The sequence below is a fragment of the Helobdella robusta genome, assembly GCF_000326865.2.
Source record: "Helobdella robusta unplaced genomic scaffold HELROscaffold_5, whole genome shotgun sequence".
In the NCBI taxonomy this organism is placed as follows: Eukaryota; Metazoa; Annelida; class Clitellata; order Rhynchobdellida; family Glossiphoniidae; genus Helobdella; species Helobdella robusta.
In genome coordinates this window covers 4266082-4281913 of record NW_008705254.1, presented here as the reverse complement: position 1 = coordinate 4281913, position 15832 = coordinate 4266082, and the positions used below count along the sequence as shown (strand labels likewise).

Here is a 15832-nt window from a genome sequence, read left to right as displayed (position 1 = left end):
TTATTTTGATAAACATTCATTTGTTGAATTTATCTTGAGATAACTTTTTGTGGCTTAGTAAAATTTATGATGCATTTTAATTAAAAATTAGTAAATTAGTACTTTTGAAAAAAATAAAAAAACTGGCAAGATGGAAATCATGTACGTGTATTCGAAAAGAAGATCCGAATTCGGGCGTCAGTGCAGTTTCTCAGACCGACCAGCTGAACTCCTCTGCGACATCCCTGTCGATCCAGTACTGAGAAGCAGTTTCATAGACAAAAATCCCGTAGATGTCAGCATTGATTGTGGCCCTTCCTACTCCGAACACGAGGTTTGAAATATAGTGATTCTAACAAAGTTTCTTCCGCCTAAACATCGGTAAAATTTAAAATCTCATTGCAGTACTACCTCAACCGCAACTGTTGCTAACCGATATCTATATATTTTTCAAAAAAATTTCTGACGGACACGAAACCGATAGAAAACCACGCGTACATGCAACACACACACAGACAAACAAACAAACATGTTAATGAAACACCGAACAGTGTAACACTTCGATGCGTGATGCAAAAAGTAGAGGCCATCACCCACATTGAAGGGGGCTGGCCCAGGGACATCAACCCTCTCGAGATGGAGCAAGTCATCAGGTTTCGAAAGAAAGTTGAAAAGGAAGAGGGCTACCTGCGCTCCATGGCTGATCTGTCCAAGGTGCTGGCCTTTCACATTGTTCACCTATTTATTCCAATCATCGTGTTTTTTCATTTGTTGAATTCTATTCAAGATGAAAATTTTTTTTTTTTTGACGTTGTTGTTTTATTTTTTAGTTATAGTATACTTATAAAATAATGCAAGAAACTATATTATAATAAAACAATTATTCATAAATTTTATCAACAATATTTCCGACAAGTGATAAATAATTGGCACAGAATCACCAATAAATTAGATAATTATTATAACAAATCATTAAAAATAAATATCACAGAGAATGGAGCACTGCATAAAGCAGAACAACGCCGTTGACATATACGAAAATTTCTTCGAGGACCCACCGTATATCGACATGTTCAGTTACAAACCTGCCGTTCAAGTTAGGAACATCTTCAAGTAATTTTCATGTCATATGTCATTAATTAATTAATAAAAAAACAACAATATAATTCTTTTGGACAAATCTTCATTTATAAGGATAACTACTTTTTCTATTAAACTAGTTACTAGAGTAATTAAAATAGTTTCAAACATGAATTTCTAAAACATTTCAAGTGACCCGAATGGAAGCAAACGATCAGCTGTTCACATCACGTGGTACCCAGACGGGCCCAAAAAAATTGCTGTTGCCTATCGGGACGATTCTTTCGACGAAAGTTCCAAAAGTCCTCCTGTTCTTACTTCCGTCAGATCAAATCCTGCTTTCATATCAATCACCAATGATTACAACAACGCTGATAACCTTTTACGCAACATAAACAACGATATAAATAGGTACACAAATGTCTTGAATAATGTTGGCTACGATTCCAACTGCTCAGTTAGTGAAGGTGGCGAGGACTGTCCATATTTGTATTCTTTCATATGGGATGTTGGTTAGTCGGCTGGGTATTGATAGAGGGATTGGTTGAATAAAGACGATTTTCATTGAAATTAAGCAACCGAATAAATATAAGGAATATATCAATTAAAATATCTTTCGTGAAGTAAAATAAAAGTTAAAACCTGAAAGTTAAAACTCTTACTGAAAACTAACTACCCTAGAAAATTCCAACCATCCTGACTTCACATTGAAACCTCCCTTCCCACTGTGCTGCTTAGAGTTCAGTCCGAAAGACTCACACCTGCTAATTGGGGGGCTTGAAAATGGACAGGTCGCCCTCTTTGACACCAGGAAAAACTCTCGACCCTGCGAGCTGACCCACATTGAAAGTTGCCATCGAGACAGGGTGTGGTACCATGTGGAAATTTATATTTTGGTCCTAGAGTACCCGACTTAATGTATTTGAATAAAATATTTTCCAAAGGTGACAAAAATTCTGTGGATTGCCAGTAAAATAGGGACGGAATGTTTTTCGGCATCAGTTGACGGACAGGTGCTACTTGATATTTTTGATTGTAATTATTAATATAATTTGTTATTTTATTATAATAAAATCTTGCAACGAACAAAAGGTCATGTGGTGGGACACGAGGAAGTTGCAGGAGCCACTGGAGTACATGTGCCTGGACACCGCCAAGCGACAAAATCTGAAAACGGCTGATGGGGCACTGTCCATTGAGTACGAAGCCACCATGGTTGCTTAAGGGTTTCATCCTCTTTAAACCAAAAGTTTTTAATAAGTTGTTGGAGTGTTTCGATCTTGTAGCGTAATGAACGACTCTGTCATTGGATAAATTAAAAATAGCCTTCGAATTATTATGAAATTTATCTTTTCAAAAATCGTCTCCAAAATATTTTATACAAAAAAAAAACTTTTCTCCAGCCAACCAAATTCATGGCGGGCACGGAGCAGGGCAACGTTTTAACGTGCAACAGGAAGGCCAAGAGTGTCCAAGAAAGAGTGTCCAGTGTGCATGTGGGTCACGTGGGGGGGGTCAGGGCCATCCAGAGAAATCCATTCTTTCTCAAAAATTTTTTAACCGTCGGTGATTGGACGGCCAAGGTAATCACGTATTACGTCTTGCAGGTCTTGTATGAATGTTTTGACTTTATAATTATTTTGATGACAACATTCCGGGTCTTCTGATTGAAAATTTAGTGACGAGTAGCCATTGACGTATTGATTGCGTAAATTGTTATATGATTTTAAAACATATGCGAACATTCCAAATATCTGATAATATAAAACTTGGAATTTTATTACTAACTAATAACCATTCAGATTTGGGTAGATGATCACAAAGATTCAGCCATCTGGTCGTCAAAGTTAGTACAAATAAATATTATACTAACTAAAGAGTTTAATTTATTTTGATAAAAGTTATCGTATTAAACAGATTAATAAAACGCTTTTTATTAAACGTTGTTGAACAATGACTTTCCGAAATTATATTCTAACATTGGGCGTATTAAGTAGTTTTCATATATGCTAACTTGCTTCTCACACTTTTGCCTCAACGTTACTTCTTTTCATTCCATTGTTTAATTTGATTGTTCGATTTGAAAAAAACGAACCAACAAACAAACCAACAAACAAACCAACAAACAATTACTTGCACGGGTGATGTATGAAGGTATGGGCAGCATTACATGACAGATGCCTGTTGGAGTCCGACTAGGGCAGGTGTCTTCCTAACCAGTCGATCAGATGGCATGATGGAAGTCTGGGACATAACGCATATGCACGCTAATTCAGTACTTAAAGTTAAGGTAGGTTTGTTTTTATAATCTCAGTTCGATTATTTCACGGCCACATTTTATGATTAATTATTTTTTTTTGCAAAAATTTAGCATAATTTTTAAAATAATGGTTCACTATAATCATTATTATCTATATTTTATTTGAAAAAATGTAATTTATTTGTTAAAAATATTAATTGTTTGTTTAAATATACAAATTATACTATAATAATAACTTTCACACTTCAGATTAAAAATGAAAATCACCATTTTCATACCCAACAAATAAACATTAATTTATGAACTCGTACAACTCATTAGGTGACAGAGGAATGCCTAGACAGCATGAGAATGTACGACAATGGACAGATGGTGGCCGTTGGATCTAGGGAGGGGCTTGTCATGCTCTACAATCTCAACGAATCTCTTTTTCTACCGGATAAGAATGAGAAAAATATAATTTCCAACGTTAGCTTTGAGGGGTTTCAATGTTTGTTTGGTCACATTTTGTCGCGTTAGTCGCAAGAAATGTCATCGTCAAAACTTATCTACATCAAATAGCATCATCTTTAATCATCATCGTCATATTTTTCGTTTTTTCCTCTTCATCACCATCACTCCACGATCGAAATGTGATGTGAACGACCATTATTTGATCGGCAGTTGTTCGAGAGGGAGGCAAGGAGGGAAAAGTTGCTGGAATCGAAACATCGAGAATTCAGAACCAAGGAGAGGATCAAGTCAAGTCTTGGTTACGCTGTATGACTTTGTTGTACTGCATTGAAATTGAATATTTTTTTGAATAATTTTCATTTTAAAATACTTTATTGTGCCACTAGTGTTAATATTTGTTAACACTTTTTTCTCATGTTTGCTTTAGTTTTTATTTATGTCCTTTCTATACTTTGTGTCCAGGAATTTCTGCAACCCTTAAAATTTTACCTAGTAAGACCTTTTTTGACAAGCACGCATCAGACACACATGTATGATAATCTTTAAGAATCAGAGACAAACAATATTAAGATTATGCCATTGCCAATGACAGCTTGAGACACGGCACTTGAACCATTTAAGCCAACTCGTTGACCCTTTTGATAAAATATCTCATAATTTACATTTCCTTTATTCATCTTTTCTTTTACTGTTTTTCCATACGACTGGTTTATCCATTTTTATAGGACTCTATTCCGAAGAGCGTCTCGTCAGCTCGAGCGCCAGCATCCCCGACCATCCTGAACCCAGAGAAAGATGAAGATTGGGTGAAGGCAGTGGAGGGAACGTTCTGGGATATCATTGATATTGAGAGGAAGAGGTCGAAGTTGAAGAAGGACGAAGACGATGATGACGGTAACTTCCTTCCTGTTGCAGAGGAGGTTCGCAATGCGGCTGCTAATCAATGAAAACCATCGCAAGAAAAATTATTTATTCGTTTTAATTGGTAAAATAAAATTATTTTTACTTGGAGAATTTAATGATTGAAATCGAGACATTTATCAATTATTACAATTTTTCGCGTTTCTTATTGAATTTCTTTCATAAGTATAATTATTTTATCACGCACGCAACTCAACGCTTCAACAGTTTTTGTTGTGCAGCGAGTTTTTCTTTACTCTAACATGTGCTGTTTCTATATTTTTCTACTTTCAAAACGTGTGCTCACTCAAGTGAATTATTATAAATCATTATTTGTTGAATCAAGCAATTTTATGTTTTGAAGTTTTACTCATTTTGAAATGATTTGAAAAGAACGTTCTACAATGAAAGTGTACGTTTTTGATAAATTTATCTACTGCGTTGGGATATTTTATATTTTGCTATAGAATCGTGTGGCTTCCTTATTACGTCGTGTTTTTTGTATAAAAATGCCTGACATGCTACTGTCAAAGGCTTTTTTAAAAATTTTAAAAAATAATTCAAATTCTTGCACGTAACAAAACTATAATAAAAAATATGACATAATTCTGAATGATAACGGCGATGAAACATCATCAAGAAATGTGGTGAACAGATGTGTAAACATTGTTCTCGTGTTCATCAAGAAGATTGGTGAACAGTTGTTTTAGATGTTTGTATAGGAGAGAATTTTCATTGCTCGATGAGTTTTCAACATCTTCTTGCGTTAATAAGGGTAGGTGAATTTCGCAAGACCTGACAAAAAATTTCAAAAAATTTGTTTAAATTGTTTTTAGATGAACAGCCTGCAGCGTGTATATTACAAATTGATTACTTGCACATGCCATGATCGTTAAATTAAAATATGCACTCATCAATACTAACTTAATGCTGCTTCTGATTTTGTTCTTGATATCATTACACGCACCGGCTTTTCTAGCAATCTCTTTTCTGTCTAGATTCTTATCTGAAGAGTATTTTGTAACCATCAAAAAATTAACTGGCAAACAAATTGTCAATGCATTTTTAAAATCTAATGAAAAATCCTAACAAAATTTAAAACAAATGTTAACGAGAAAAAGTTAAAACAAATGTGACTGGTTTAAATTATGATGTTAGGGTAATAAACCACATTTACTTTTATCACCTTTTGTTAAATTTGAGCTCATATGATTAGACAACAACTTTCTAAGGATGATGTCTGATTGGTGGATGATGTTTGTGAGGGTGGCCACCCGAGACTGCCTGACTTTCTCTTCCTCTTCCTCGCCATCCTCACGTACTGAACAGCACCGATGGTCCATGGATTCTTCTATCATCTTCATCAGGTCAGCGCTTGAGTCGTTGGTTAGAAATTATTAAATTTTTTGTACCAAAAATTGCTCTAACTCCAATTTATAGATAAATATAAAAAATGTTTCTTATCTTTTTTATGAAGCTGTCAAAAATGTTTTCAAAGGTGACTTACAAATTATTTTCAATTGCAGAACTGTCACCATTCCAAATGAAAGTAAAACGTTCCCATTTATAAATAGAATCCGGCTTTTCCAAATTATTCGCCATTTTGATGATGGAAGAATCAGAAACTCGATCTTCTAGCTTTCTCTTTGAGTTTCTTTGCAAAGATGTTTCTACATCCACAGGAAAATATAATATCACCATAGAACAAGTGTCTAAAAAATTATAAGATTTTATGAAAAATAAAAATTGGTCATTTATCCACCCAAATTAGAAAATTATAACTGAGAATAATGAATGTCAATGAACCATTTTATAAAAAATTTCAAGATTTAAAGTTTGGTAATGGTGAAACTATAAATAAAAATTCAAAATATTCTACAAACATTTTCTGGCAACTTGATATACTTGGTGCCTCATGCTTCTCAGCCACATATTGTCATCTAAAGCTATCAAGTACATGTTGTTGTTATCACTCGTGTTAATGTAACTGTCGCTGATGTCACAATGTGATTTCAATTGATTTTGTATTTCTTTCATGAATAATGTTTCAATGTCATGGTATTCAACAGAATCTATATTTGAAACATTTTCATCTGAATGTGAATGAAATTTTGTGAAATGAGTTGGATCTTTTATTTTGAATGTTGGACCATTCAGAACTGTCAACAGATTCTCAAGGCATTTTAATATTATTAATCTGCATAATTTCCAGTTAGGAGCCTAAATGGTAGTAAACAAATACGATTGGTAATATATTATATGAGATTTAGATTATTTAAAGGTTAATTGTTTTTAAACAAATTAAAAAAAAATATATGACAATATTATTATTTGTCAAACTTGCATTTTCATTCTTCAAATCAGAATCTTCACATTCTTCATATAGAATTTTTGGCATGAACTGATCATAGCACACCACAAGTGGAATCCATTTATGAATATAATTGTTTTCTTGTTCAACAGCCTTGATGAATTTTTTAAACTCCGACACAAAAGATGTTTTACCAGCAGCTGGCAAACCACACAATGTTAAAATGCAGATAGGAACCATCAACCACACACAAAAAGACAAAACAAATAATCTGGAAGAAATAATATCTGATAACACTTTCACAACTCAAACTAAGAATTTTCATTAAAAGAACCTTACATAACTTTGGCGTCAAGATTCTAACTGACTAAACGGCGGTTTATTTTTTTCATTTGTTTAGAATTTAACCCCGATAGTTGAATTTGTTGCATTAGGTAAATTCACTTTTACAGTAAACAAAACTCAGCTGATGACCATAGTATTATAAGCCAAAATTCTATTTCATTATTATAACTAATTAAATTTTCATATTTTTAATCAACGAGTGCAAAATGTTTAAAACACAAAAAGCATGGCTATGCTAACAATTATATATCACATGCTTCCAAAGTATCTCTTAATTTTTGTAAACGTTTCACATTTTCACAAGGTAGTTTCTACCAGAAGTCAACAACTCACAATCAGTCTTGTTGTTGTGGCTGCTTCGCCTGGACCACACGTGAATGAAGTATTTAATTTCATTATATTTATTATCTTATTTTATCAGTTCAATGATCAAATTTAATTTGACGCACAATTATTCATGTGTTATTAAAATTCCATTTAAAAATTTCTAATAATTATCTTCATTCAATATATATATATATACATATATACATATATATACATATAAATATATATATAAATATATATATATATATAATACAATGGATAAAACTATAGCATTACTTAGGTTCGTTGTGATATTGGCAGTGTGAAGTAACTTTAAAATTTCCCAAAGTGAAAGTTCTTCTACAAATATTCTTGTCATGTTTATGAATTTTATTTTATAACTATTATGCAAGAGGGATTAACCATTACGTCATTGCTTTATTTAAACTAACCTTAACAATTTCTAAATTTACTAAACTTGTGTTCTTATCACCTCTTATAAAAAACCATTAACAACAGTGACAAAATTTTCGATTTTGTGGCAGCTGTCATTTTTACGGTAAGTTATTTTTTGTGATTTGCCAATCTATTGATAATTATAGCTGATTAATCAGCGCTATTGAGTTACAATCGTTTTAAAGTTTTGTTGACAATTGTAAGACTGTTCCACTTTTTTAAGTATTTTTATTTATTGCATCACAACATTATAATTAATGAGATGTAGCAAGAAATATTTGATGAAACATATGAAAATAATTCAATATATTTTAAAATACATGTATAAACAATAAAATATATTCTACAATGATATACACATTTACAGATATTATGTACAAAGAACCTGACACAACTATTTCTTATATTGTATTTACGTATATGTATACTACAACACTTGGCAAATGCTATCTTGTTTCACTAATCAAAGTGATAACAAGTTTTTCAATTGTTGGTTGGTTGGCTCGCTGTGTTGTTTTCCAGAGAACAATTTATTGAAGAACCGTCATTGCGAATGTTGTTGTTCCAAAGTTGTTACTGTTGGTGCAGAATATGTTTGTACCGACATGATTGCTACTGGTAGATTGGAATCTGAAATGTCTGGACTGTTGTTTTTGATCGGCAACGTCGCTATCAAACTTCAACCTCCTCCTACAACCGAGTTGGCATTTGAAATTGTTCATCTTGTTAATTTTTTTTTGAACTGGGTTATTCAACACTCAGTAAGTTTTCTGTAAACACTCAAGAAAACGATTTGAACTGAGAAGAGAACCTTCTAATAGTTATATAGTCTTCAGGAAACAACATAAAATATACGTATTTATAATTAAAGATTTGTATTACCATTATTCTTGTTGGAATTGTAAAAGCCAGATATAATATAATATAATTAGTTAGCCATAATATAATCAAGAAACAAAGTTCACTGTTTTTATTATTCTATCCATTTTACATTAAAAATTTGTTAAAGTTAGATTTTTAATAACTGATATATTTTCAAACGATTGTAAAGTAAATCAAGTAAGAAAAGTTTTTACTACAGTTGAATCAAATAAAAGTAATATTATTGTTGGGTTTTCATTAAAGATTAAACTACTAAATTGAATTCATAATAGTTACACCTAATTAAGCTAATTGTAAAATTAATTTATAAATATAATTTATAAAATAAAATTAAAACTTTATTAAACTTAATTAACTAATCAGCTTAATCATTAGTAATGACATGGACCCCGAAGTAGTAAAACTAATGTAGCTAACTAATATATTCCGATATATTATACTAGTACATGATAATGAGCCTCGAGAATGCTTTTGTGATAATGAATTAGTAATTTTAGTTATTTATTATTTTTGACATTAATTTATGTTAATTTAAATTATAAAAAATATGCCTTTCCTTACTTGGTATCGATAACACATGCTTATTACCAACGTCATCTAAAGTTTGTTTGTTGCCATGTTTCTGAATGAATTAATTAATAAATGGTTGTTGAAATGGCATTTTGTAACGTGCCCATCTCAATGCCCAAAAATTACAAAACGTCTACTAGTAGATTATTTTCAATTTTTTATTTACCAACACCAAATTGAAAAAATACTCAAAATGATTTAAAGAATTGGACAAAATTAATCTAATCACAAATAAGTAAAATTATTTTTTGAATTCAACAAATTTTGGTATACAATTAAATATAAATATATACATATATATATACATACTAGAAGATAAATTTATTATCTTCAATCATTCACAATAAATAAAGGTATTTAGATACAAAGATGCCAAACGCAAATTATTTTAAGGATATAGTATGTACTGTCACAGGTTTAAACATTACAACTGTCGACGTCCAGCTTGTTTCAAAAATTTGGCTGGAAATACGATTTTTGAAGATCGAAATTGCTGGCCATTAAGCTACGCAGTGGCATTTATTTTTCCGATTTCACATTTTTTAATTGATCATGAACGCCTGGATGGAGATGTTTACCTATCCTTAGTGCCTATAACGACATTGTTGACAAAAATACCTTCCGAGTGGTCAGTTTGGTTTATTGATTTGTTCGGGAAAGGTGGTAGTCAAAGTCATCTTAGGAATGCTATTGCAGATGCTGTCCAGATTATCATCTGTTGTTTTGGTGTTTATTCTTGTTTCCGATTTTCACCATGTAACTATTTTTAGTGAGAAAGTAACACTTCAAACTTCCTCTGATGATTGTTTCGCTGAACAAATCCTTCTCTACGACCCTCTTGTTAACCAGGGGATCAAAACTTTTATAATACTCATCAACAAAACCGAACCTTCGAGTTGATTGGTCACTTTTTGGCGTTGACGTGAACATGTCGATGTTCTGTTGCAGCTTGTTAAGAGGGAGATTGTTGTTGATGTCGTGGTGGTTGCTGCTGTGGCTCCAGAAGATGTTTCTGTTCACGTGATTGTTGGGGTCGGGAATAACTGGTCTGGGATTCTTCCTTTCACCGCCAACATCGTCATCGAAAAAGAGCCTCCTTCTACAACCACGGCCACCATTTAAATTATTCATCTCGATGATGCTGCTGCTGCTTTTACTGATAAAATAAGAATGATTATTCTTGATTTCAATAATGATAGTGCCCTTTTTTTCTTCTGATCGCTATCTCGCTTCTTCTCATCAATCGATAAAAATCTTCAAAATAATTTTGAAACAAACTTCAGAAACGAAATATAAGAAATACTCTAGTATAATAAATATAAGAAGTACTCTAGTATAATAAATATAAGAAGTACTCTAGTTTAATTACATTCAAATTAAATTAAAATTATTTAATTAAAAATTGTGTGTTAACTCTAAGCTCTGTTAAGCGATTTGAAATCAGGAGAAAATGTCCTAGTTTAGATACATTTCTTGGTTTGTACTCACCGACACAGAATAACGTATATATAGTAGAAAAATTCATATACACATGTAAGGCATATAGATTATGTTAATAATAAGATGAATATATTATGGTCGTTAGGTAAGATCATTACGTAATCTGTATTAAAAGTTACGCTGGCACGATGTTGCGAAAATGTTGGCACGATGTTTGTAAGACCACGGTCACCTCGCTTTTTGATGAGATTGTTTCAAAGAATATTCATCACTTATCGGTATTGTTTATTGATGTTGTTTTGTTACACTGAGGTGTGAAAGTGAATGAAATTTTGCTTCGAGTTCTTATTAACAAGAGAAATTTTAAAATTTCAGTATTATTCATTAAAACAACGACTTAGACTGAATTATTTTCAAATTTTTTTTTCATAATTTGAGATGATTTGCCAAACGAACTTTTTTGTCTTTCTTTAGCATATCATACGCTTTGATTCTTTAACGATTTTATTTATTAGTGAAACTTTTTCAAAAACTCAAACATGAATTTTCAAGAGATTTTAGCTTAAACATGTTCATAATAGACCTTTGAAACTTTGCTAATCAATTTATAGCTCAACATTACGCTAATTTCTTATTCATTCATTTTCTCAACAATTCGTTCATTCATCACTCGCTTGCTTGTTCACTCCGTCGTTCACTCGTTCGTTCCTATATCTATTCATTTGTTGTTATTTCGCTAGTTAGATCATTCCTTCATTTTTTATTCGTTTGTTCAAATTTTCTTCATTCATTTCTTTATTTTCTAATAAATTCATTCATTTGTTCTTTTGTTCTGCCTGTCACCAGATCAATATTCTCATCTCTAGGTTGATTAGCTCGACTCCAGGCATTATGTACTATTGTTAGAAGCATGTGCAGGCTAGTAACTTTTGAAATGCTTTCACACAGCAATCTTTAGTTTCATCATTAAACTTTGAAAGAATTAATTGTAAAAACCAAACTAACACGAACACGAACCATGAAGTTTAACCTTTACAAAAATATTGAACCGTGACAAAGAGAACAAACTTTTGGCTGTGTTCAGCATTTTTTAAAAGTGCAATTGGACTATTGAAACGTAAGCAAGACTCAAATAACTCAAAATAAATAGCAAAATAATTTTGTATTACTAATTTACGCATTGTACTGATGCTATTATTTCATAGATTCATTCATATACACATATGAGATGAGCGTTAGAGCTTTTCAAATGTTAAATAATAGCTGTAACGCATGACACATTATGAAATTGATGCAAATCATTTTTTCAACTTTACCGCGTTTAGGCGGTACCATGTGATAATTGTATAAGTGTGCTTAAGATTGGTTCGCTCGGGGATTATTATTGCGAATTAGAAAGCAATTGTGATAGTAAGTTTGAAGACTGTTTATATATTTTATAATTTTTCACATTTATTAATCCATTCTATTAATAATCTAATATGTGATCAGCCTTTCAAGATCCGACTTGTGTACTCGCCTGCCCGGATTTGCCATATTTTCCCGATTGCACTACGATTGGCACTAATGATAATTGTACGTGTACCTCTGACAACTGCAACATCATTACACCTAAACCTACCGAAACAGAAGTATGGTAATAATTGTTATTTTAATAATACTCAGCTAAAAATTTATTTTTTGAAAAATCAGCTCGTAACTACATCAACGACAACAACAACCTATTCGTCGACTACATTTAAAACAGTAACTACATCAGTTGCATCTCAGATTGCCACGACATCCACAACATCTTCAATACCAACTGAAACTCTTTTCGTTTCGGCAACAACTCCAGCAACCACAAATTCAATGAAACCAACTGAGACTTATTCGTTTCGACAACACCTCCAACTTCTTTGGTATCAGTAGAAATTGTCTTTGTTTCAACAACTTCTACGGTCACTACCATTTTACCGAAGCCGACAGAAAATATTTTTCCAACATCTAACTCAACCGAGCCAATGTCAACGTCAACCATCATTCTTCTTGCGGCTACTAACGCTGGCATTCTTGCTGGTACCGCTATCACTGTAACTTTTGTTCTGAAGATCGTCAACAAATGAGATAAACTTGATTCTAAATGGATCAAATTTGCTAAGTAAAATATTTTAAATTAATTTATTGTTGAATTGAAACATTCTAAAAAATAAATATTTATTGAGAGGCCTGAAGGATGGCGCTTTGTTGCTGAGGCATTATGCTCCAATGACATTACGTGTCAAACACGAATTTGTTTACTAACAACTTTATCTAAATTAAGTTTGATCATTTTTCATACCAAATAAATTATAAACTTTTAAAATTGTTTATTATTGTTGTATTTTAAGAAAACTCAATTTCAATATTGATTGTGAATGATATCAATTAAACATAAGCATATAATGTAGCTATAAATGATATATTTGTAGAAAATATAGTAAAAATTTTTAAAGTTGTTATTTCTTTATAGTAATCCAATAAATCAATAAATCAATAAATCAATAAATCAATAAATCAATAAATCAATAAATCAATAAATCAATAAATCAATAAATCAATAAATCAATAAATCAATAAATCAATAAATCAATAAATCAATAAATCAATAAATCAATAAATCAATAAATCAATAAATCAATAAATCAATAAATCAATAAATCAATAAATCAATAAATCAATAAATCAATAAATCAATAAATCAATAAATCAATAAATCAATAAATCAATAAATCAATAAATCAATAAATCAATAAATCAATAAATCAATAAATCAATCATCCTGCGACTGTGCTTGCTCTAATGTTTATACAAGCCAGCTAAGTAGTGGAATCCAACTTGAGATTTCATCCTTTTTTTGTTTCTGCTTTCCATTTCACAGTCATCGTCGTCATCATCATCTTCGTCAGATATTCTGGATCTTTTGCCACTGGCTTGGTGAGATTTTCTATGATTAAAGTTATAATATGAACATGATGATGAAGAAGATGAAGAGGAAGAAGATGATGAAGAAGATGCCACAATATTTAGACAAATCTGACATGAGGAAGATGACCATGTAGAAGATGATGATGATGATGGCAAACATGTAGTTGAACGATTGTTCTTAATGAAAGTTGATGAGGAATTAGAGGGTCTAGGTGATGTTTCACGAGGCATATTCAAGTTGTTGGCATTTGTGGACTCTTTCCACTTTAATTCATTGTTTATGTTGTTGTTGACAAGATTGTTTACATCGTCATCATCTTCCAGTAGAATAACGGGATTTCCATCTTTGTTGCTATTATCTTCTCCGCTATCAGCATGGGTGACATTGTTTTTATATTTTAATCTTCTATCGAAAGATGTTGGCATTGAAGTATTGCTGTCATTCGTTGGAGGTTGTTTTTTATTTTCGACATTTCTGTTTACAATTTTTTTAGAATTTGAGTTCTCATCAAGATTACCTACATTTGTGTTCACGTCGTTGCTGCTGTGGAAACTGGTTGAAGCCGCTACAGATGCTGACGAAGAGGTCATGATTTTGCAAAAATCGCTGTCCTCGCTGATGACAATAGTTCGATCACTAAGAGTTCTCATTTCAGCATGCCTGTTGCTGTTGTTGTCCTGAAAACTGGTTGAAGCAACTGGCGATGAGATTATTATGACGTCACGAGAATCGTGACTCTCATCATCATCGTCAACAACTATGACACCGTTATCAATGGTATTAATGATTTCAGCGTTGTTTGAGGCTGCCGTTGTTGTTGTTGTTCGCTTCTTATAAATGACATTGTTGTCGTACATCTCCAAGTCGCATATGGACTGTGCAAATGAAACAAGTTCGTGAATGAAATGATTTGTTCGTTCTTTAAAAAATGGTTTCATTTTTTTTGCAAAATTCGGACTCGTCATGTCTCGTTGCCTTATGAGATCTAAAATGTTTTGCTGCAGTGCGCTGATATTCAGCGTTGAGTTAGGGACCAGCAGCAGGGCATTCAACTCTCTGGTTAGCCATGGAACCAATCTGTAAACACAAACGGGAAATCTTTGGTAGAAGTCGGCAGTCACACCGCGAGTCCTCGTGAGGCAGGAAGAGAACCTACTCGCCCACATGTCAGTGTTGTAGACCTCTCTTCTGAAGTCCACTGTAGATCTGTATGGTTGCAGATTACTTCTTCTATTTGATGAAGTCTCTCTCCGTTCTGTTCTGCTTAAAGTGAAATAAATTTAGTTGTAGTAAAATTTCGATAAACGAATATTTGATCATTTAAAAAATAGTTACTTCAAAAATGTCTTTAATTTTAACAAATAAATAAAATAAAATTATCAATTGTCTAACCTATGATTTCCTTTATTTTCTGATTTTTTGATTTGGTAAACATCGTAGTCGTCGTCCGTTCTTATGTTGTAAAGAATTTTAGTAAAATTTTGCTTACAAAGCTGACACACGGCGTTCGTCTTGGACCATTCTTGAATGAATAGGAAACAAAATTCATGCAAACACACTGAAATTTTGGATCGCATTTTCGGTTCAATATACGACAAGCAGATGGAACATTGCATGAATTCAGATGGCGATGCGAATCGTTCACGTGATTTAGACATTGTGATTTATAAATTAAATTCCAAATCAAAAAAGTTATTTGTATATTTTGTGAGTATAATAGCAACTTCGCTGAATATACTGTTACGATTGATTAAGGTTTAGTTTTGTGGGGCCTTTATATAACTTGCTAAATTAACTTAGTCCTTGTTATTCAAAGTTAAAATAGTGAACAAAGCTTTGATCAATTATATTTTATAAAACATCGTCACGAAGCAAAGTAGGTTTTTATATCTTTGTTTAAATC

General features: G+C 32.1%; 5 protein-coding genes across 5 annotated transcripts; 1 reads left to right on the top strand and 4 right to left on the bottom strand.

Annotated features, from left to right (window-relative positions):
• Positions 1-130: 130 nt before the first annotated feature.
• On the top strand, positions 131-4084 carry HELRODRAFT_156024 (hypothetical protein; the record flags this gene model as incomplete). Its single annotated transcript, XM_009027384.1, has 15 exons — positions 131-313; position 531; positions 584-693; positions 971-1055; position 1207; positions 1267-1352; positions 1518-1571; positions 1741-1925; positions 2004-2072; positions 2152-2274; positions 2463-2642; positions 2862-2905; positions 3214-3349; positions 3641-3787; positions 3983-4084. The coding sequence occupies 15 exons, from the start codon at positions 131-133 to the stop codon at positions 4082-4084; spliced, it is 1506 nt and encodes a 501-aa protein (XP_009025632.1).
• A 1223-nt stretch (positions 4085-5307) lies between these two features.
• Positions 5308-8812, bottom strand: HELRODRAFT_163542 (hypothetical protein; the record flags this gene model as incomplete). Its single annotated transcript, XM_009027383.1, has 7 exons — positions 5308-5467; positions 5597-5711; positions 5859-6046; positions 6180-6384; positions 6556-6765; positions 7013-7136; positions 8633-8812. The coding sequence occupies 7 exons, from the start codon at positions 8810-8812 to the stop codon at positions 5308-5310; spliced, it is 1182 nt and encodes a 393-aa protein (XP_009025631.1).
• Positions 8813-10253: 1441 nt separating this feature from the next.
• On the bottom strand, positions 10254-10673 carry HELRODRAFT_163541 (hypothetical protein; the record flags this gene model as incomplete). Its single annotated transcript, XM_009027382.1, has 1 exon — positions 10254-10673. One exon carries the CDS (start codon positions 10671-10673, stop codon positions 10254-10256), a length of 420 nt encoding a protein of 139 aa, XP_009025630.1.
• Positions 10674-12469: 1796 nt separating this feature from the next.
• On the bottom strand, positions 12470-13032 carry HELRODRAFT_163540 (hypothetical protein; the record flags this gene model as incomplete). Its single annotated transcript, XM_009027381.1, has 2 exons — positions 12470-12599; positions 12788-13032. 2 exons carry the CDS (start codon positions 13030-13032, stop codon positions 12470-12472), a joined length of 375 nt encoding a protein of 124 aa, XP_009025629.1.
• Positions 13033-13799: 767 nt separating this feature from the next.
• On the bottom strand, positions 13800-15587 carry HELRODRAFT_163539 (hypothetical protein; the record flags this gene model as incomplete). Its single annotated transcript, XM_009027380.1, has 2 exons — positions 13800-15189; positions 15322-15587. The coding sequence occupies 2 exons, from the start codon at positions 15585-15587 to the stop codon at positions 13800-13802; spliced, it is 1656 nt and encodes a 551-aa protein (XP_009025628.1).
• Between the last annotated feature and the right edge of the window lie 245 nt (positions 15588-15832).